Below are 24,833 nucleotides of genomic sequence, written 5' to 3'. Positions count from 1 at the left end.
TTGTGATGAAAAGCCAAACTAAAGTAGTTATCAAGCTTATGAATTCATATCATTAACAATAATTACACTCTTAGGTTATGATGGATTGCATTTTCAAGAAATATCCTCTAAAATATGTGCTATCTTTTGTTCACACGTGTTCTTGATCTTTTTTGTCTTCTGTTATTTAAATCTCTTAAAAATACTTTTTAATTTTTTAAATATTTTGTTTATGGATATTTATAGTATAAGAAGGAAATTTCAGTTTAAGATCTGGATATAATGCTGATCATATTTTAGTTTAATCTTCGGTGTCTCTGATCGATCTACCACACCATCTTATTAGAATCCGAATTCTTTCCCTTCTTCACTCCATTTATATCAATTGCCTCTTGGCTTTTTCCTTAGTATGTGGGTCATGGAAGTGCAGAATATGAAAAGCCGTAGAAAAGAATAATACATATCAAGTCTTCCAATTTTAATTTTAATTCAAACAGTCTAAAGGAACAGAGTTGCAACCACCTACATTCCATGCAGTCATGGCACAAATATCCTTTTCTTCAACATTAACACAAAATTGAGGTTGCAAAATTTGTTACTAGGATAAGATAGCCATGACTTCTGAAGCCCTCAAAGCAATGTAGTTAGAATCATCTTTGCCCTTGAAGTCATTCCCAGCATATTTGGAGTACAGAACAGTATTCCCAGGTACGATGGACAATGGTTTTCTGTTACCTTCCTCGTCCAGAGGTCCCGGACCAACTGCTATCACCTGTTTGAAACATCAAAGCCAGAGTACAAAAAAAAAAAAAAAGAGACAATATAAGATTGTTTCATGTTGTCATGATTTACAAATTATCATCATATACGAAAGAATGAATTAAATTGTTCTCAACCTACTCCTCTGACCACTCGAACAATTTTTTTAAAAGTAATCATTTCTATAACTATACTAACTTTTCAACAAGAGGTCAAGAACAACATGAAAGCTCACCGTTCCAATAGATGGTTTCTCCTTGGTTGCCTCTGTAAGCAACAAACCTCCAGCAGTTTTTTCCTCAGCATCAGCAACCTGCAGTATATATTTAAACAAATCAGCACAGATAACCTCATTAATTCATTTTTAAAGGCACGTAAAATAAGCAGAAATCATATTTCCAGTAAAGGTTACACAGCCTTAAAGCAAAATATGGCAAAAATAAGTTACTAAATGGGTAGAACAATATACCAAGAGTGTTAAAATTTAGAACATATAGTAGATAGTAGTTTAGGGAAATTATTTGAGCTTATGATTCTCTTAAGCCTTTTTAGCTTGTTTCCCAAAAACTATTTAGTGTAACTTATCAAAATAAAAATCATTGTAAATTATTCAAACAAACTTCATGGTATACTTCCTAACGTGATAAAGACTTACTGAATAAACATCTCATTAATTTGTTTAGTGAAAACGCACCCTAAATATGTGATTGACAAATATCATCCGATGCCATTCTCTGCCTAACATCCAACATCAGAATAAACAAAAGCTTAAAAGGGTAACACACCTTTATCAAGACCCTATCGTTCAAGGGTTTAAGATCCTTGACCTCATCAGTTTCAAGGATACCAATGATGTCATCGTCCTTCAGTATAAGATGTTTTGAATCATTGAACTCCACCTCAGTCCCTGCATACTTTGAATACACAACTTCTGCACCAGTCTGTATAAAAGAAATGCATCACATAAGTTCAAATATCAAAGTTAAGAAGAAAACACCCCTTTTTCCCAATCTCCTGCAGTAAAATTTAGAAGAACACATTGAATGTCAATGATCACCTTTACACTAATATCCACTTTGTTCTTCCCAACCGACTTTCCTTCTCCAACAGCAACCACTTCACCCCCTTGAGGTTTGCTTTGAGCAGTTGCTGGCAGTAAAATCCCACCTGCAGTCTTCTCCTCAGCATCCTTAATTTTTACCAGTACTCTGTCACCCAGAGGGCTAACAGTGGTGTGCTGCATCGCGAAATACAATCAGAAACATGTGGCATTGAACAGAAAAACCCAATGCAAAAACAAAAACACTGAAAACAATCCGAGGGTCGGGGCCAAAACTTATATATCTATGTCGACAATCAATAACATGGCAACGACAATAAAGACCTTGGGGGCGACAACAGTGGCAGCTTTGACAACGAGAGAGGGAAACGAGTTTTGCGTGAGAGTGCCAATTCTCACGTGCTCAACGGAATGAAATCGAAGTGTTGTTTTGGGTTGAAATCTTTCAAATGTAGACAAATTCCTCAATGATGCAGTGACTTGTGAGGTTGCCATTGGAGCTGCTCAGACAATGAAACTCAAATTAAACTAAGGAACCTTCGACAACACAACATGTACCTCAAACAATGCTGTTAGAATCGTGCATTGCGTTTTCGTGAATCACACCCACAGCAGCATTAAATTAAGATTTATTTTCGTTCAGATCATCCAATTCAATTTTTAAAATTTTGGAGAGAAACAGCGGTTTTTCTGAGAAGAAGACTAAATATAAGAGAATAGAGAGTGTACCTTATCAAAACTATGCCACGAAGCTTGGAAAGTAAGAGAACAGAAAGATAAATATAAACCCTATGCATTTTCAAACCTCGTTTTGTTTTATTTTATGGGATAATAATAGAAAGTTAACAGAAGTTTCTGGAATTCTATGGTGCACATTTTTTTACTAAAAAAATTATTTTACAAAAGAAAATTACATAAAAAGTATTTTATATTTTCAAATTTTAATATTTATGATAAGTAATGTCATTAACGTAATTACCGACTTAATTTTCTTGCACATGCAAAAAATGCTTTCTTGCATACCTTAACCTTTTCATGATCCAACAAGAAAAAAAAAAAAGGATTGAAATCAGATTTCAAGAAATCATTTTTACTCAGAAAAAAAATCGGTACAAACATTAATTTCACAAAGTCTAAAAAGAATAGAGATGTGAATTTCTAAAGCAAATAGTAAATAAACGAATAAAGTGATAACGAAAAATAAAGCCAAACAAAACTAGATACAAATTGTATAATTGATTAATTTGAAATAAAGAAAAAATTAAAGGAATAAATGGGACAATCAGATGTAAATAGTGAATAAAGTTGGCATTAGAATGACATGCATTAAACAGTATAAAATTCTTGATTTTTTCTATACATACATAACAAAAGCATGTTAACAAAACATGGTAAAGAGAGACTGTTTTTATCTCATTCAATTCATTGTTCTAAAAGTAATTATATGTAGATGTAGCTCACTTAATCAAGAAAACAAAATATATGAATTTATATAAATAAATAAATTACAAATTCTATTTTAGACCGTAAATGTTGGGGTATAATGATGCTTCTATCTTAGAATAATAAAATGTTTTCTTTTTACATTTTTTGAAAATGTGTTCAATTTCAACTATTTGAGATTTACCCAAAAAATTATACTTACGGCGTATTTTCTATGTACACGAAGGAAAAAGGAAATAATAAAATTGTATTCCATTTATTATTTTCAATGAATATTTGTTTTTTTTTTCTTCAATGAAATCTAATAGGATTTCTTTAAGAAAATTTTTTAGTTCATTAATCTATTTAAATTATAAAGACTAGTGTCGATTAGATTTTTATATGAAGAATACTTAAATATTACTGCCTAATATATATCAAACGGACAGAACTATATTAATATAGCAATTAATGTTCTAAAATATTTTTTTTATGAAAGAGGTAAAAGTTTATAAAAAGTGCAGAAATCTTTATTTTGTGATAAAAGTTTATAGACATTTGAGTTAAATCCTACAAAGCATCCCCACAGTGAGTCCCTTGGTATTACTTCCGAGATCGGCCACAAAACCACAAAACTTATGTTTCCGTGCACTCCTTATTTGCTTTATTGAATAATTAAGCTACTGACAAAAATTCATACTTTTGTCAATTTTGTTTTTATTTTTTTTTAGAAAATGTTTATATATATTATTTAAAAACAAAAGGTCAAATATTTTTTTTTCTTCAATTTTTAGTAAAAATTAAAATTTGTCCCTCTTGAAAATCTTGAACCAATTTAATCTCACATCTTTATAAATGTGTAGATTTAGTCCTTTAAATCAAATTTTGTTAAAGTATTTCTCAGCTAACATTGAAGCAAACTTGTGTCAAATAAACAAACTAAAATATTATAATGAGATGTGTTTGAAATATCAAATAAACTTAACGAAATTTGGTTAAAATGACTAAATTCACGTATTTATATAGTTGAGAAACTAAATTGGTTTAAGATTTTCAAGTGGTACTAATTCAAATTTTCACCAAAAATTGAATGACCAAAAACATATTTAGCCCTAAATAAAATTGTAAAAAATTACTATTTTTTTAAAATATTCTATATAAAACATTTTTCGTAAAAAAAATTATAAAAATTATTTACAAATTTTATAATTTTGAAGAATGTAATTGTTCACGTATTTTAGAAGAATGAAAAAAAAAAATCTCTCAAAATTTATGTATAACTAAAGTTTAGTAAATGAAGTAATGTGAATAACATGGGAAATTAACAAAAAGAAAAATAAAAGTGGTGGTTACCTGATGATAATGGATTAATCCAGATATAAGTAATCTTCCATCTTTAGAAACTTCAACGGCACTGGTGGTGACAAACAATAAACAAAGTAAGCATCAACAAGGAACGTAACGTGTTATATGTAATATAGAGCATAAAGAACACAAATAGATATTTACTAAGCTCGACCAAAAAGTCAAGGACAAATCGAGAAAGTCTCATCACACTTTTTCATTCACGAATTTTTGTTCTTGATGGCCCTTCCATAGTTAGAAACTTCAATTGGCCAACAAATGAACAGAATCACAAAGAAAATAACTTTGCAGTAGCGTAAGGCAGAAACAAATTAACAATCTTCTATGTTATGTGTTTATGGATATCAAATAATAATTATTTATTATTTGTTATCACTTTTTTTGTTATCACTTTAATCAATTATTTATTATTTGCTTTAGAAATTCATACTTTTTTTTTCAAATTTTCGAAATTAATATTTGTATATCTCTTTCCCTTAACCGTTTTAAATGTTTTTTTTAATATATACAAACGTATCATATTATATTATTAAAGAAAAGAGAGGTAAAAAGAAAGTAAGAGACACACGACAAAAAAAAATTGAAATCAGATTTCAAAGAAATAATTTTTTTATTTACAAAAAAATATATTCAAATATTAATTTCACAAATTCGAAAAACAAAATGTGTATTTCTAAGGCAAGTAATAAATGGTTGAGTAACGAAAAATAAAGCCAAAAAAAAAAACAGATAAAAGAATTGCATAATTGAATGATTGATTTTTAAACAAGGAGATGTAAATAAGGTTGGGTGAAATCACGTAACCTTAAATGTAACTAACATAATTTATTTATCTCCTTTTCCATCTATTTGTTATTATTTAAATGGTATAATTTCTTTTTCATCCGGTTGATAATTTTTTTTTTATAACAATGTAATAATAAAATATTAAATATTAAATAACCAATGATGTTTGAAGAAGCAATTACTCTAATTTAAAATTTAAAATAATTATACTAATGAAATAAAATAAAAGAATTCAGTACTCACATCAATATTTAAAAATAAATTATGTATAAAAGGTTTTCCAAATTGAATTAAAACAGACAAGTAACATAAGTAGGGATGGCAACGGGGCGGGGCGGGGCAGGGACGGGTTTCGCTATCCCATACCCATCCCCGCATAAAAAATTCATCCCCATCCCCATACCCAAACCTAACGGGTATCAAACTTTTTTCTCATCCCCATCCCCACCAGGTAACGGGTATAATCTCGTACCCATACCCGTACCCGTGTTCTAACTACTTCAATATTAATTTTTATAAAAGAAAAAAAATTACGGTAAAGAAAACATAATATTATGAAATATTCAATATTAGGAGGATTTTCTTCGATGCCAAGTACCTTAAAATAAATTATAATTGTTTACATTTTATATTAGAATACCAAATAAAATTTCATGTGAACCAAAACATTTATTAAATTTGCAAACTACAACATTGATGAACTTAGTTGATAAAATTAAAAAATATTTCAAAAAAATATAAAAGGAAAACAAATATTCAAATTAAAATATATTTTAAATGTTTGTTTACTTCAATTTTTTAAATTCTAATGAATCTCTTTTTTATACACTAATAAAAGTTATAATATATCACTTGATCAAAATGACACAAAGAACAAATAATAAATATAATAATAAAAGGAAAACAAATATTCAAATTAAAATATATTTTAAATGTTTGTTTACTTCAATTTTTTAAATTATAATAAATCTCTTTTTTATACACTAATAAAAGTTATAATACATCACTTGATCAAAATGACACAAAGAACAAATAATAAACATAATAATAAAATTTTGACATAGATTTTGTATCTTTTGAACTTCAATATATGTTGGATAGTGACAAAAAAATATTCATAGCAATTACATTAAATTTTTATATTGTAGTAAATAAAAGTTATTTATACAATTAAAGTGGAAAAAATTACAGTATGATTAATAGTGAGTTATAAAATAACAAATAATTAGATAGAATATATCGAAATATTATTCTACATGATGAAAATAAACAATAAATAAAAATATTAAAAAACTAACAAATGTGTGTTTTAGAAATAATTTGAGAGACTATCGAAAGAAATCGCACAAAGGAAATCAAATGTATAATTAAGGTATGATAAAATGAAAAATACCTTAGAGAACTAATTATTAAATTACGTTTGAAGTGGTTAAAATTAAATAGAAATATCATTAGTGACCAAAAAATTTGTCATTAAATTACAAATAAATTAGTAATTAAATTGGTCACTAAATCAAGTATCGATTCTATCATTGAATCAGTCACTAATTTAGTCATTAATTCAGACAATAAATCAACTATTACCACCAATGACGAAAAATAGTGACTGATATGGGTTACTGACTAAATCAGTCACCATTTTATGTTTTTCTTGTAGTGAATTATCATATACTATTCCTAAATATCATTATATATATATATATATATATATATATATATATATATATATATAATTTTAACCACTTCAAACAAACATAATTTAAAGTGAAAAAATTACATTATGATTAATAATGAGTTATAAAATAAAAAATAATTAGAAAGAATATATCGAAATATTATTCTACATGATAAAAATAAAAACAATAAATAAAAATATTAAAAAACTAACAAATGTGTGTTTTAGAAATAATTTGAGAGATTATCGAAAAAAATCACACAAAGGAAATCAAATGTATAACTAAGGTATGATAAGACGAAAAATATCTTAGAGAACTAAGAAAACTTTTCAAATATCAACATATATACTTAATGGTTGAAAAATAACGAAAATTATTTCAATGAAACAAAAGAGTTCTTCAAATTAAACAAAAATTAATAATAATAATAATAATAATAAGTAAAGAATTTTTTTTATATTATCTTAAATTGAGAGTATAAACATTCTTATGTGAAAGGAAAATTTATAATAAATAAAAATATTAAAAAATAATATAAATATTCAAATGTGAGGCATAATATTTTTTTTATTAACATTTTAACATAATTACATAAAGGTTATGATAAGATAAAAAATATATTGGACATGAGAATGAGTTTCATGACAAATGAAATAATTAAAAGAAAAAAAATAGAAAAAAAAAAAAAATATATATATATATATAGGAGTTACTTAATTAATTGTGAATATTTTAATAATTTAAACGAGAATGAAGATATGGCGGGGACGGGTATTATGGCGGGTATATGTACATCCCCATACCCATCCCCATACCCATCCCCATACCCAACTGAAAAAGTCGGGGATTCCCCATACCCATACCCATACCCATACCCAGTCAATGCGGGGATTCCCGTCAAAACGGGGACGGGTTCGGACAATACCCACGGGACGAGTTTATTTGCCATCTCTAAACATAAGAAACCGAAAATAGATATAGATATAGATAAAGATAAACAAAAGCAAACTAACCATTCCTTCTATAAATACATAATAGAAGTTGCGTTCAAATTACCTTCACACTGTTTTACGTCTACTCAAGTCACTAATGGCTACTTCAAAGTTATTTTCTCTGTCACTCTGTTTATTTGTTTTGTTGTTGGCCACTAATGCATTTGAAGTTTCTAACGATGGAAGAGCCATCAAGATTGATGGTAAGCGAAGAATACTTATATCTGGATCAATCCATTATCCTAGAAGCACACCTCAGGTAATCGCTGTTCTTATTTTGCTTTCTTGTTAATTTAACATGGTGTTTAGATTAATTTAATCTCAGTAATTTAATCGTATATGTAGATGTGGCCCGATTTAATCAAGAAAGCGAAAGAAGGAGGTTTAGATGCAATAGAAACATATGTTTTCTGGAATGCACATGAACCTTCTCGTCGTGTCTATGATTTTTCTGCCAACAATGATCTCATTACATTTCTCAAGACCATTCAAGATTCTGGCCTCTATGCCATTCTTCGCATTGGTCCATATGTTTGTGCCGAATGGAACTATGGGTACATTATTTCATCACCCATTTCTTTTCAATCTCTGTTATTATCATATTTACGTGAATTCAAAGTTTGTAAAATTTTTCATGTTTCAGAGGGATTCCTGTGTGGGTTTACAATCTACCCGGTGTTGAGATCAGGACCGTCAATAATGAGTTTATGGTAATGTTTAATTTTTCTTATTTTATTTAGTTTTTTTTTTATATAAAAACATATTTGTGTTGACTTCCTTTTATTTTATTTTGGAACTAAGAATGAGATGCAAAATTTCACTACTTTGATCGTGGATATGGTAAAAAAAGAGAAACTTTTTGCTTCTCAAGGGGGTCCCATTATTCTCACTCAGGTACTTTTCTCTTTTCTTTTCGATCTTTTGAGAATGGTTCCATTAAAGTGTTTAGCATAACACACTGAATGATATTTTAGATCGAAAATGAATACGGTAACGTGATTTCACATTATGGAGAAGCGGGAAAAGCTTACATAAATTGGTGTGCAAATATGGCCGAGTCATTGAACGTTGGAGTTCCATGGATCATGTGTCAAGAATCCGATGCTCCTCAGCCTATGGTATTTGTTTATACATTTTACGTTTCATCAATCTGTGAAGTGAAGTTAATAGTTCTTAAATTTCATGTGTAGATCAATACTTGCAATGGATGGTACTGCGACAACTTTCAACCCAATAATCCCAACAGTCCTAAAATGTGGACCGAAAATTGGGTTGGTTGGTAAGTCTAATATTCTTCACTGTTTTCCAAATTCTTAACTAACATTTTCATTAATAGATCTTATATTTGTGCTTTTATTTTTTGATGAATTTAAGGTTCAAGAATTGGGGTGGCAGAGATCCACACAGAACTGCCGAAGATGTTGCCTACTCTGTGGCTAGATTTTTCCAAACTGGAGGCACATTCCAAAATTATTACATGGTAATTCATAGTTGAAAACATTAATCATGCATGGTGTCTCTGATCTTAGTTCATTTATACTAATTTATTGTTTTGTTTATGTTCAGTACCATGGAGGGACTAATTTCGGTAGAACAGCCGGTGGTCCATATATCACCACTACATACGATTACGATGCTCCTCTTGATGAATACGGTAATTGAATTTATTATATACTTTTCATGGATTAACACTTCCACCTCTAATCCATTTTTATTAATATTTGCAGGCAACATTGCTCAACCAAAATGGGGTCACCTCAAAGAGCTTCATAGTGTTTTGAAGTCCATGGAGGAAACTCTTACAAATGGAAAAGTATCTGAGACTGATTTTGGAAACTCTGTTAAGGCCACCGTTTATGCCACCAATGGATCATCAAGCTGCTTCTTGAGCAACACCAACACCACCACTGATGCCACCCTAACATTTAGAGGAAACAAGTACACAATTCCAGCATGGTCTGTTAGTCTTCTTCCTGATTGTCACCATGAAGAGTATAACACTGCCAAGGTTAGACAAAACATTTATGTTTTTTTCGCTATAATCAACTATTATGTTATTGATTCCTAAGTTTATATGTACTGAAATAGGTGAATGTTCAAACCTCTGTGATGGTCAAAGAAACCAAACAAGAAGAAAAAGAGCCAATAGCTTTGAAATGGACGTGGAGGTCAGAGAATATTGATAATGCTCTTCATGCTAAAAGCAACATCTCTGCACCTGGACTCATTGATCAAAAACTTATGACTAGTGATACCAGTGACTATCTCTGGTACATGACGAAGTAACCACCTCAACTTAACCTTTTATGTTCTTTTGTTTCACTTTATAGTTGTTCATCATACCATGGTTTTTCTGTGACAGACTTCATCTCAAGCACGATGATCCAGTTTGGAGCGAAAATATGAGTCTTAGGATCAACGGCAGCGGCCATGTGATTCACGCATTCGTTAATGGAGAACATATTGGTATTATTTGAGATTCATGTGTTCATTAACGTCGTATTATTTGTGTCAAAATTTCATTCATAACAAGAACTCACCACTCTACTTTAATAGGCTCTCATTGGGCCACATATGGAATTCACAACGATAAATTTGAGTCAAAGATTAGGTTGAAGCGAGGAACAAATACCATAAGCTTGCTTAGTGTCACCGTTGGACTTCAGGTTCGGTTTAAATTTACATAATAATGATAATGTTTTATTTGGTTCTATTTTGCTGATTAATGTTTTGAAAAAAAATAGAACTATGGATCACACTTTGATACATGGCATTCCGGTCTTGTTGGGCCAATTGAGCTGGTGAGTGAGAAAGGTGATGAAACCATCACTAAGGATTTATCATCACACAAATGGCTATACAAAGTTGGATTGAATGGTTGGAACCACAAATTCTTCAGTGAAGACTCACCTACCAACTGGGAATCTCAACAATTACCCACAAATAGAATGCTCACTTGGTACAAGGTAATTCATCTTAATTTTTTTAAATAACATTTTGAATTATAACTGAAAACTAATGTGTGTATAATATGAAGACTACCTTCAAAGCTCCTATGGGTTCAGACCCTGTTGTGGTAGATCTGAAGGGAATGGGCAAAGGGTATGCATGGGTGAATGGTGAAAATCTTGGACGCATATGGCCCAGTTATTTGGCCGAGGAAGAAGGTTGCAGTGATGAGCCATGTGATTACCGTGGAGAGTACACCGACACAAAATGTGTTACCAATTGTGGAAACCCGACACAGAGATGGTTGGTTATGTTTTACGACTAGGATGTTCCATCTTCCACTCCTTTATTATTTTACAAGATATTTATTTAGTCATGTTTTGAATCGTTCAGGTACCATGTTCCTCGCTCCTTTCTGCGTGATGATGGTGAAAATAGTTTGGTTTTGTTTGCGGAGTTGGGTGGTAACCCTTCATTGGTGAAGTTCGAAACTGTTGTTGTTGGAAGTGCATGTGGAAATGCATATGAGAACAAGATCTTGGAGTTGTCTTGCCAAGATCGTCCAATTTCTGCAATTAAATTTGCGAGTTTTGGTGATCCCAAAGGAGTGTGTGGATCATTCACCAAGGGTAGTTGTGAAAGCAAAAAGAATGCATTGTCCATCATGGAAAAGGTATAATTCTCTTCAAGTGTTTGCATTATTTTCGTTATTAGATTTATTTTTAGGTGATTTTAATAACTTACTTAAAACATTTGGGTGTGTAGGAATGCGTTGGTAAGAAAGCATGTTCCATTGATGTTTCGGAGAAAATATTTGGTCCAACAACTTGTGGAAGTATTACCAAGAGACTTGCAGTGGAGATAGTTTGTTAGGATTTAACTTAGATGTCTTTATACTTTTATCATTAATAATTTGTTTTTATCTTTTTGTGAGAAAGACGTTAATTATTATGTTAATATACAATTTTATTTTTGTTATATCCGCTTCATATATATCAGTTGATAATATTTGAGTATTCTTGATATAAAAATTAAATCCGATGGCTTTATCTTGAAAATTTAAATAAATCAAAAGAATTGAATGATAAAAAAAAAGCGTTTTAAGTGCCATAATTTGTTTTTGTTTATATATAAATATGGCATGGATAATGTATCATATAAAAACAAACGTATGATTTTAATTTTGTACGAACGACGGAATTCTTTATTATGAAACAATTGACAAGAGATAAATAAAAGTAAAATACTATGTAACAGCAAGTCATTTTGTGGGTATTATTTAATTTGTTTTGATTTTGACTTAAAAAACTTTAAATTAATTGATATGAATATTTTTTTAAATTCGGATACGAAAGAAAGAATAAGTATGTATATATTTGTTTCTTCATCTATGTACATTAGTAACTACTCCCATCTCTTTTTATTTGAAATTCATAGTATTATAATTTCTTTTTAAAATATTTTACACAAAAGATCTGAGAATATAAATATTATTTTATAATATCATGTTTTTTACGTGATTTTTATTTATTCATTAAAATTAATTAATTGATATTAAAACAATAATAAAAACAGATATAAGCATAAGTATTGGAGTATATTTATTATTCGATAGGACGAGAATAAGAAAAAGATCTTATACTCATCACGCATGAAATAAAAATAAAGATAAATTTTTAACTTAAAAGATAAATATGACATAATTAAATATGTATTTTCTCGTCTCTGTCCAAATTTCATATCGATCAAATTGTATTTATAAAAACTTTAACAACTAATTTTTTTTCTTTCTTTTGATCAGTGAAAATAAAAACTCTTTGTAAAACAAATAAATATTTTTATACTGATTCATCTTAATAGCTAAAATTACATATAATTATTGGAAAATGTTATAGTTTCACTAATTATTAAGGATTACAAGTTTTATTCCCCCAACACTAATATCAGTTTCTCTGCACAATTGTTTTTTCAAGTTTTGTTCCCACCCCTAGATAAGGATATAAAATACGGTGCTCACTCTGGTCTAGTTAAAGATACACTTTTAGAATTTTATAATTAAGTACAAAAGACTTTAAAAGATTTTGTAACCATTTAAAACTCTTTGTTTTCGTGACATATAGTACTTGTTAGAATTCTTGTCTTTGTTCTTCAATCTTTGTACTCTCTTATATATTACAAGTTCAAAAACTATTTATTAAGAGACGTTAAGACTTACTTAGATCAATGTTTCTTCTTAAGTCTCGTTTAAAATTAGAAGAATAATCATCTAGCACTAAATGTTTCTTACTAACTAGCTTTAAAACTAACATTTAACTTAATATTTGGTCCATAAAAAATTATTACGCAGATCCATATAACATGCAAATTTTATCTAGTTAGGATCCATTTTATCGTTAACTAATTTCGTTCATAAGTATGTATATGTAACTGGTCTTATTAATAGTTCAATTTAATTTAATATAACATTTTCTCATAATTACTACCTTTTTGTATTTATTTTACATTCCTTTTTTGCAATTAGTTCAACCTAAACCATTGTATTATTTATTAAATCTCATTTAATCATGATTGAATAACAATTGAGATATTAAACTCTATTGCAAGTAAAATAAGTGAAAATTGTATAAAAGTTTTAACACTTGCCCCGTCCCCATGAACCATGTGAAGCATTTTATAAGCAGATATGTTTAGCGAATAAAGTTTACTCTGTTGTTTAAAGATATCACAAAGTTTTATTGTATCTATTGCGTATATATAAATTATATTAATTATGTTAAGTATTATACTATTTCTCGTGACAGAACTGAAAAAAATAAAGACATTTATTTTAAAAATGATTAGTCAACAAGGGTGTTTAAAGAGATTTTATTAACATAACCATCTTTAGGAGTTTTATTTTAATATTTTATATATTTCTTTAAGTCTATCACCTTTTTAAGTTGAATTTAAATATTTTATAAATCTAAAATATAATCTATATATTCAAAAAATTTATTTATTTATTTTAATTTAATGCATATATATTAAACATTCATCATCTACAATACACAATAAAATACTAATTAAAACAAAGTGGATAAGTTTTTCACTTGAAATGTGTTGCGATTTGTGATCCTTAAAAATGAATAAAATAGTAAAGTAGGATCATATCAAAGAAAGGGAAATATGTAAGTATGTCTCTATTGTTATGGATCTGATTAGATTTGTTTTGGTTTTAAAATTCAGCATTTGCAGATACTTTAATGCGAAAAAGAAATGCAAAAATGATAAATTATAGTGTGAATGGTATGAATGAATGGAGCACTTGGTTGAAAATGGGCATGAACTAAAATGTTATTACATAGAATCTTATAAAAGCAAATATAGTTCCTATCAAGTGGGATTCCCAGATAATTAATTAGGTTATGATACCAATTGCTTTACTCTTTCAAACAAGTTACTATCACAAAATGGATGCTCACGTATACTCTTCCAAACAACTTCAAATAATACCAAACATTTGTGGAGCTTCAAAATTTGCTGCTTTTGATAATTCTTTTTAATTTTTCTATACCTTTCAAGCCATTTGAATATGTACAATTTATTTTCCATTGCATTCAAGAATTATGCTAAATGGTTTAGGTTGAATTAATTGCAAAAAAAAAAAAAGAATGTAAAATAAATACAAAAAGGTAGTAATTATGAGAAAATGTTATATTAAATTAAATTGAACTATTAATAATATTCAATAATATATATATAAGACCAGTTACATATACATACTTATGAACGAAATTAGATAAAATGGATATTACTCTTAGCGATGACATCATCATTAAGAAAATAATGTTCTTTATTATCAGCATAATAATAATAATAATAATAATATTATTATTATTATTATTATTATCTATGTAGTGTATCCATAAATATATTTTATTATAATTATAATATATAGTATGTAACATACAATCATGACCAATAGTATAATGTATCCCATTTCAAACCCAAGAGTAACACTAAACAAATTAAAAACAAAAGTAACTGTTTCAAAAATAATTGTCGTTTTTATTTTAAAAACACATGCATTGTATGTGTGTTTGTTAACAAAATTAATAAAAGTATTATTACTATAATTATAAAAGTGAATATAAATAATTTATTTATAAATTGTTTTACAGCATCGTTAATCACTCCTCGTCTAAGGTATTGTTTGTTTTGGAGTCTTTTCTACCACAATTTTGTTTTTAAAAAATATTTTGAAGAATAAAAAGAAAAAAAATATTTAAATCATCTTAGATCTCAATTCCAAAACAATGTATGACGATTAATTTGGTAGAAACATAAATAATTTTCATTTATTTTATAAATACTTTTTATTACAAGTATTTTTTTAATTAAGAAAATAGTTTAATTTAAAAAATATTAAATCAAAAAATTATTAAATTTAAATAAAGATCAGTTCGAGAACTTGAAAAGATTAATTCAAGAATCTTGAGAGACATTTAGTGTTTGATAAAAATACAAATAAAAGAAGCTTAAGTTTAAGAGAAATAATTTATTGTAAAAATGAAAACAAGTTCATTTACATATGTAAAATAATAAGTAAAATGTGTTTGTATATAAAAAGAAAATACAAACAACAGAAAATAATAATATAATAATAAATTATAATAGAAAATTATAATATAAAATCATAATACTGAGCTGAAAGATATCAAAGATAACAACTCTAACTCTTCATATATAATGATTTAGAGTCCTTTCAAAGGTTTTATACTTCTATCATCTTTAATTTAAATTAAACAGGGTCATAGAAACAAGAAATCTATTCCAACATCATAACTAATATTCTAGTTATTAATTATACACCAATTAGAGGATACATTCGCCAGACAAGTTAGCACCTATTGAAGGAGAAGGAAAACTTTAAATTTTATAGAAAACTCTAGGCAATACAAGACATAATTCACACTTAATTACTCTAATGGCTTGAATCTATAATTAATTATTCAATATATAATTACTAACAATTCACGCTTACCATCTAAATAAACTTTAAATCATTATAATATTTTTTTTAATGACAACATAATAACTTACTTCTACATCAAAAGATTTACCTGTTACGTAAACAATTTTTATTTTTGGTGAATAACAATATAGATGTGAGCTTTTCATTTCATGAAATGAAATAAAGGGGATGTGAGAAAGTGATTTGACCTTAATATCACTGAACGCGTTGCCACTATTTTTCCAAGGATGCATCACAATCATTCGTAACATTTAAAACCGTGTTTTGAGTTTTGTTTATTATTATATTAAATATTTAAAGGAAATTTTTAATAGGTTATTATTGTGGACTATCTGCAATAGAAAAAAGAGATCTGATTAGTGATTATCTTATAAACAATGGTTAGTGGTTGTATTCACTCGACGTTTGGAAAATATTTGTTTAAAATTGAGATATTTAATTATCAACGTCATGTCACTAACTTCTCAGCTTGCTCCTCAAATTCGGGGTACCTGGCAAAGTGCTATGAATAAAGTAATTATTTTATTTTTAGTACTCCATTATATATTATTTTGTTAAAAAATTCACTACTTTTTTAGTTGGGATTATAAATTCATACTATTTTTTTTTCAATTTAGATACCTACAACAATATTTAAGATATTATTTTCGTTTTTTCTTCAAAAGATAGTTTATAATATTTATATTGAAATTAAAACTATAAAACGACAATAAATATAATTTTTCATTGTTATAAAGTTAAATGTTTAAAATTTGAAAATACTAAATGTATTGATAATTATAAATATTTGTTCTTCCAATATTAGATAGATGAAAAGGAACCCACTATGAACAGAGTAGTTTGTATATAACAGCAGTAATTACAATAGTCAGGACACATTAGTAGAAGAAAGTGTAATAATTATATACAATTTTATCTTTAGATGACTTTTTCACTCAAATTTAATCCTTTGGGATTTTTATACTATAATGAAGACCATAAACTTTTTAATGGCTACGATCACATTTTCCTATTCCTTTTTGTTTATTCTTCAACGTCTCACCCGTTGATTTTCGTTCCATGGAATACATTGTTAAATTGCAAACCCCTTTTATTTGAAAGTTCATTAAAAAAAAAAATAGGATGAATATTAAATGAATCATTTTAATATATATATATATATATAGATAGATACACAAATAGCATAAACAAAAGGAATTTAGATAATGATATTTTAGGATTCATAGGAAGGTCATTTTAACAAGCTCTCAACTTATGTTTGATAAATTTTTTCAATTGAGTAAGTTAATTTTTTATTCATTTTTCTTGGTCAGTTGTCCTTATTCGTGCAAGTGAGCAATTATAGCTCGCATGTGGTTTTTAAGTTTTGTGAGTTTCTGCTTATCAGTAATTCTAATGATGTGTCCTGATCATATATGTATTGTTCATAGGTTGAGTTATACGTTCTAATAGCTGGAAGAGAGATTTGGTTTTCCTTGAGTTGTTTGTGTTGAGTGAGGGACGCTAATTGCAATGTTTTTAAGTTATATAAATATTGAATTGGTAAATTGTATGATGGTAATGTGAATTGTTTGTGTGTTTGATTTGTATAATGATACATGATTATGTGAATTTGAGGTTGTTTACATGTAAATATTGGTTAATTGGTTTTGCATTTAAGATCAATTGACACTAATGTTTGTGGTTCATTTGAGCTTGGTATGTGTTTGTCATCTATCAAGGCTATTGACCTACTTACACTTAATTGGAAAGACATGATTATGCATAATTAGAGCAAAATTATGCAAATTCGATGGTCGATGGTGAGTTCGTTAAGTGAATCCAAAGTTAGAGACTCACTAACTTGGGAGTTGTTGAGCGAAAATCCATTCAAACGTGAGGGGCTTACTGACTTGGGAGTCGCTTGTCGAGTACCTACTCACTCAGCGAATCTAAAGTCCAGGAACTTACTGGCTCTATAGTTGCTGAACAAAATTTGGAAGAATTTTTCTCTTTGAGTTATTCACTCGCTAGACGAGCCATATAGTCGTTGGACGAGTGGACATTTATGTACTCTATGCTTATGATTATCCTAATGAAATTTTTGTTTAATAGTTATATTATTAAATGGAATGTTACAAGAACAAAAAATTTAATTACACAATTGTTTTAAAAACTAATATAACTACCATGTAGGGATACCTCTATATTTGATTGTTATTTTATTAATCGAATGTTTATTTTAAAATAATAAAAAATTTAGAGTCTTAATAACATAAATTTAAAATACATAAGTATAATATGTGTATACAAAAAGATTAAATTACATTGATGCAATTTTGACCTAATATATAAATAATAACAAAAAAAATTATTTGTTATCATACTAATAGTTCAATCTGGATCATTTTTGTATCTAATATTTTAAGATATTTTATTAATACTTATTAATGAAGTATCTAACTTATAAATCAGTAATAACTTTATGATGACAATGATTTATAATTTTTATGTTGACAACATTTAGCACATGATTTTAATTTAGATTCACATAATATCAATCATATATTTATCATGTTTTTAAGAATTAATATACATTTGTTCATATATTTTATATATTATAGTTTATTATTTTCAAAATAAAAATATCACGTGTCGAATACATATATATCTTATATATGTATCATAGGTTATTTGTATTTAGTATTTTTTGAAAAAAATATAAATTTCGTCAAAATATTAAACTAATTTATATTATTATAAAATTTTGTATGTTTTTTATGCATGTGAAAAACGCTTTAACAAAATATTTGGTATGAAACAGTGTATAATTTTGTAAAAAATATACCTTAAATATTTAAAACTCGTATGTTATATATTTATATAAATGTTGATCTATCCTACTTATTATATAGAAAATGATAGTTTGAAAAAAAAAAACTTTTGATAAACTTTAATAAACTTCCTAATGGTAAAAGAAATACTATTTTATTATTTATTTTGATTAAAAATAAAACATTAATCAATTTAATTCTATTAACGGTAACTTTCTCAAATTTGTCAAAAGAAAACTTTTTCAAAAAAATTATTTTCCTTATTATATTTGTAAAACCAAAAGCATGACTTTGAATTGATTTTATATAAAAAAAAAAAATGGTCTGACCTTTAAATTAATCAGGTAGAGTTAATGATGTGAAACAACGTATTATTTTACTTATACGCAGGTATTATATAAGTATTACATAAATAATGATTTTTTTTTTTATAATCATCTTATACTTCTTCCAACTACAAAGTTTGAATACGAGAGTTTATTTAATGGGAATAAATTGAATGTTACTAAGACCGATAACTTATCGTTAACAATAAATAAAATTATAAAATTAATATTTATCACATTTTCATCACGTGTATTCTTGGGGGTTATAAAGAAAAAGAAGGAAAATTTATTTTATTATTTTTCTTATTGTACTTACATTTTCATATGATAAATTTTTAACAAAAAAAATTTAAATTTTTGCATGATTTCCATCTTACTAAACTGTAAATATATTTTTAGTTTCTTTTGAAATTTAAACGTATATTTTAAATTAATTTATAATAATTATGAGTATAAATTTCCTTAACTGATAATTTTAACACAATACATTGTTATACATATAAAAATACTTTTAATGATAAATTTTACTTATTAAAATAATTATACACATAAATTATTTATTATTATTACTTTTAAGATTTAGAAAATATATTTAAATTTTGTAGAGCAGTAAAAGAAGCACGCGCATCTACTGACACGTGTCATGGGCCCCAGCTATTATTAGTTTTGTAATGTCTGTGACAAATTCCGTTCCGTTCTGAGTGCTCCCTGTTCTTTTTTGTTTGTTTGTGAAGAAAAAAAAAGCTCCTTTATTCATCTGTCTCTCTGTAAGTGGGTCACCCTCTTTATTGCTTCCACCACATTCATATTCCTTAACACTTCAATTACCAAACTACCCTTTTTTCTGTACTTTTTATTTTCAAAGACTGAGTCATAAAACCTTTAATTGCATGTTTTTTACATTTTATATTACAACTTATACTCATTCTTCATCTATGTTTTAACCAATTTAGTAAATTACCTATCAATAACAGGATAAATTCTAATAATACTCATACAGTGGGGTTTATTTTTCATCTTCATTCTTTACGATAAAAACATCTTTTAGATATTTCTTATCAATTTAAACTTTTGAATAATATTTAATTACAAGTAATTGTTGTATTTAAATTTAATAAATATTCAATTCATCAGGGTGTCATTTTATAATCACCAGCTTATTATACTTTAAAAGGGAAAAAAAAGATAAAATTGATTAGGAACAAAAATACTAAGCCAGAATGAAAAAATATATATTAAAGAAAACCAATGACAAGAATATTTTTTATGAAGGGATTAAAGGAATACTTCTTCAAATTTTAAAGTTCCTTTTTCTCATGTGTATTACGTAGGTTTACATTACAATTCCCATTCAAGATTATGTAGATGAATAATTAAGTCGCATAATGAAGTATAACCAGAAAATAATATGGTAACAGAATCACTCTTCATATTAAAAGATAAGTAATCAAAAATTCACTAAAATTAAGAAAAGACACGCCGTTAAAACACAAAATAGACAGCAAAATCCTAAAATAAAAATAGAACATTCTAACATGACAAAATATATATATATAAATATATATATATATATATAATTAATTAATTTAACTTAATTGTGTTAAATTATATTTATATATTAAAAAGACATTTTATTTTGAAGTTTTACTTATTTACATTGATTAATATTTTCAATTTAAATATCAATTTATAACATCATTTAATAAATTATTAAATTAATAAAATAATATTCATTTATTTTTAAAGATTAAGATAAAAAAAATTTAAAATTTGAGATATAAAAAAATTTAAATCTGACCTTAAAATTTAAAGACTATAAATATATATATAACGGCTGTCGTAAGTTTATTATAATAAAACATTATTTATTGAATTTATTTATTTCTCGTTATCGACTGACTTATTAATGTATAATTTTATATTGGAGATCAATATTTTTCAAAGATGTTACATCTTACAAACCAATATTGTATAATTAAATTAAATTTAAAATTAATTTCTTATTACATACCTCTAATCCACGTGTTAATTTGGATTTCAGTCTCTTTCCAAAAATTGCACACTTTCTTTAAGTTTTCCGAAAACACGAAAATCCCGTTGGTGACAACATTAGAGTCTAAGTTATTCTTCTTCGAATACCTCTTCCTCAGGTGCATTTCACAGGCAATATTTCATAACGTAACACGATGAAACAATTTCAACACGTGATGGAACTGAGGAAATATAAGAATTATATAACCATCTCATTATTTCTTTACATTTTCTTCTATATTTATGTTGGTTCAAAATTCAAATATTTTGTGATTAGTTAATAAATTGCATAATATGTAGAAATTTTTAGAAAAATAATTATTTCATCTAAACTGCTTTTATTTGGAACTTCTTCTTTTTTTTTGTTTTGTTAAGTTCTTTTGTTTTGCTTTGGTTTAATATTTTAGTATTTATGTTATTAAATGATGCCTAAAAATTGAAAATAAAAATCAGGAGAAGTAGGTTACTTGTTGGTCCTTTCTGTGTATGCTTCCAAGGTTAATTTTTCTCCACCATAGCTGTTATATGTAGTATTTATGTAATTAAATAAAATATAATAAAATATGGGTTTATGATCTCTATGCAAAATCTTATGAATATAGTGATTAAAAGTTAAAAAAAAAATAATAATGTTTTGATTGAATAATCATGGTCTAATAATACATGGAAGATATGAGCTACACGATTCTTTCAATGGTTTAAGCTTAATGATAGAAGACTTTTTGGCATGTTTGTTTTTAGTGTAGCGTGTGATGATACAATCAATATTTATCGATTTTGTTTTCTATTGTTAATTTTTAGTCGTAAAAACATTATTTAATTAACATATAGACACGCAATTTTCCATAGATAAATGTAGCAATTACACTTCACAATTAATGAAATTTTGCACTTGTTAGAAAAAAAAAAGAGTGATGTGGATCAATGAAGATCGGCGTGTCTAAACAATTATTATAGCAAATAATAAGAATATAAAATAAAAATTATTAATGAAAAAACAATTAAAAAGAGAAGAATCTCGATTACACACATGATACTGTCTTTATGAAGAAAATAATTCCATTACATAAAACAAAAAGAATGTGTTTCTCTCCAAAAATAATATATAAGAGGACTAAAAATACTTCTAAATAAACAAATTGTCTTTGTTATTTTTTCTTCAAGCAAATAGGTTACACTTAGAAGAGAGTAAACAGTAATAAATATATATAAATATGAGTAAAACAAAATAAATACAATAACATCACCATAGAATTAAAATTATTATATATATATATATATATATATATATATATATATATATATATATATATACTAATATTTTCAACAATCTCCTACATGTTATTTATTTAATATATATTATATTTTAAAATAAAATATTGTACTTAAACATATGAAACCAAGTTTGAGTCTTATAACCAGTGTTTAAATGTTTAAGATTTAAAACCAGTGCATATAAAATTTTGTTGAAAAAATATCGAGATTTAATTGTATTTAATTGTATCCTTTTAATTAATAACCCATATAATATTAATATTCATTTTAGGTTCTAATAATAATTATATATTTGTGGATGTATATTGTTTTATGAATATTAGTTATAAATTCACAAATGTCTGAAGATAAGGATTTTACCATCATATTTATTAAGTAAATTCTCAAATAGTAGTATGGGAATGAGACTCACATTTACAATAATTGTTATTGAATTTATTAAAATATATATTTTAAAAAATAAAAATAATACACTATTTTTACAATTTATAATATATCTCATCGTGAAAATGAGGACAATTATTCAAATTAGTCAGTGTATTTTAGTTAATAACAATTTTATTATTTATTATTATTCAATAAATTCCATTATTTGAGATCACTATTTCACGCAAAGATGAGTATTTATTGCTACAACTAATTTATATATAAACTTTAGCATATCCATACTTTTTTTTTTGACATTATATAATCAAGAGAAATAATATTATAAGTAATTAGTTTTCAATAAATTTGCACTAACTCTTAGATTTTTTTTCATTAGCAACTTTAGATATATTTTTATAAACAAATTTAAAGGAATTTATTTTTGTAATCTTTATAAATGAATTTACTGGGAAAAAATTATTCAGTTTTAAGTTTATTTACATTTATTTGTTTGCAAAATGAAATAGTTAGTAGGAGAGAACTTATTTTCCCTTGAAGAAAATAGCATCCACTGAAAACAAAAACAGTTGGATTCAAATTAGCAATAAATGTTTTCTTTTTTCTATTTTGGAACAGTGAGGGTCTATTTAAGTATGTTTCATTCTTGTGCTTGAATTGTTTTGAACAGGGTAAAGTGATGGTAATACTGATAAGAAAACGACATATTATTTTGGGGATATAAATGTAATTTCAGTGCAATAAGTACACTTGTGATGGAAGTGGGTCCACCACGTCACTTTCGACACGTCAAATCAGTGGGCCCGTTGATGTGGTTGCAGTGATAGCTGTCCCAAAACATCTTACATCTCACTTCAATCCAACGGTCAAAATATCATCAAATCCTTATCGACCAGAGAGGTAACGACACTCAAACTTTTCTTTGGTCGGAGCAAAATTTCGTAAGAAAATATTAATGAAAAGAATAATGTCAAATTTCATTTCATTGCTAGAGTGAAATAATATGTTTATGCTTTATTTATTCATTTAGCTATTTTTATTTAATGTTATTTTATATTTACTATTAACAAGACTATGATTTTATATCTATCGATATAAGCTTTTACTTTTAGGAGTAAAATGGAAAAATTGATATTAACGTTGATTTAATAAAATATATTATATTAAACAATTATATATATTTAATAAAAAATAAATAAAGAAAATGTATTAAATCATTGTAGAAAGTAGAAAAACAAAAGTGTTAGTAAACCTAAAGATTATTTAATTCTGTTATATATTTTCGTTTATTAAAACAAAATTAGTATATTTATTATTTAAATAATGAAAAATTTTCTTAATTGAGAAGGAATTGTTCTGGTATAGTTTTGAGCAATTTGTTTCTTAGTCTTACTTTAATAATATAAACATGACAGCAATTTTTATTTTTTTTTTGCATAATTTATGTAGGAAGTCATTTTAATTTACTTATAGCAAAATAACTACATCTTTCTATTCTCTCTATTGATATGATTCCATTATGTAACTACCTTTATATGACATCTAACATTATATATAATAAATTCTGTCAATATCTTTGTTTCTTCACTATTTTTTTCAACTGAATATGTACTAATAATAATACTAATATTAAACATAATTGAGATGTAACCATTGACGTGATTATTGAATTAAGTAGTGTATTATGAGGAGTTGTTATTGATATAGGGAACCTGAAGATCCTGAGGCAGAAACAAAAGAGGGTCTTAAACAAATGTATAGGGTATCTCAATAATTGAAAATGACAAAATTTTCAAAGAGTGGGGCCCACTGAGAAGTGAATGGACACGTTATTAAGGTGAAATAATGAGAATTTAAGGAAATGAATGAATAATAATATTGAATAAAATAAAAAATGAATTGTTGGGTATTTCTCTAGCAATGATCACCCGCATAATTCCAAACAAAAGCAGGGGCTTAGGCCCAACCACTCCATGAATTAAAAATCAAAACTTTCTCTTCT

General features: G+C 26.6%; 2 protein-coding genes across 2 annotated transcripts; one reads left to right on the top strand and one right to left on the bottom strand.

Annotated features, from left to right (window-relative positions):
* Positions 1 to 433: 433 nt before the first annotated feature.
* LOC114179386 (20 kDa chaperonin, chloroplastic-like) lies at positions 434 to 2,590 on the bottom strand. The gene is made up of 6 exons (XM_028065713.2): positions 2,528 to 2,590; positions 2,123 to 2,298; positions 1,796 to 1,975; positions 1,524 to 1,679; positions 974 to 1,051; positions 434 to 751 (listed from the first exon to the last, which is right to left on the bottom strand). The coding sequence occupies exons 2-6, from the start codon at positions 2,291 to 2,293 to the stop codon at positions 578 to 580; spliced, it is 759 nt and encodes a 252-aa protein (XP_027921514.1). The 5' UTR covers positions 2,294 to 2,298; positions 2,528 to 2,590; the 3' UTR covers positions 434 to 577.
* A 5,542-nt stretch (positions 2,591 to 8,132) lies between these two features.
* Positions 8,133 to 11,966, top strand: LOC114179761 (beta-galactosidase 15-like). The gene is made up of 16 exons (XM_028066208.2): positions 8,133 to 8,298; positions 8,385 to 8,593; positions 8,683 to 8,749; positions 8,841 to 8,933; positions 9,014 to 9,157; positions 9,230 to 9,318; positions 9,414 to 9,519; positions 9,606 to 9,693; positions 9,767 to 10,047; positions 10,128 to 10,321; positions 10,402 to 10,505; positions 10,596 to 10,705; positions 10,784 to 11,005; positions 11,077 to 11,291; positions 11,382 to 11,661; positions 11,754 to 11,966. The coding sequence occupies exons 1-16, from the start codon at positions 8,137 to 8,139 to the stop codon at positions 11,859 to 11,861; spliced, it is 2,472 nt and encodes an 823-aa protein (XP_027922009.2). The 5' UTR covers positions 8,133 to 8,136; the 3' UTR covers positions 11,862 to 11,966.
* The last annotated feature ends 12,867 nt before the right edge of the window (positions 11,967 to 24,833 follow it).

The sequence above is a fragment of the Vigna unguiculata genome, chromosome 3 (genome assembly GCF_037176805.1).
Source record: "Vigna unguiculata cultivar grain cowpea cultivar isolate G323 ecotype 2 chromosome 3, ASM3717680v1, whole genome shotgun sequence".
NCBI classification, from domain to species: Eukaryota; Viridiplantae; Streptophyta; class Magnoliopsida; order Fabales; family Fabaceae; genus Vigna; species Vigna unguiculata.
Note: the sequence above shows the minus strand (reverse complement) of the source record. Positions and strands in the feature narration are given on the sequence as shown.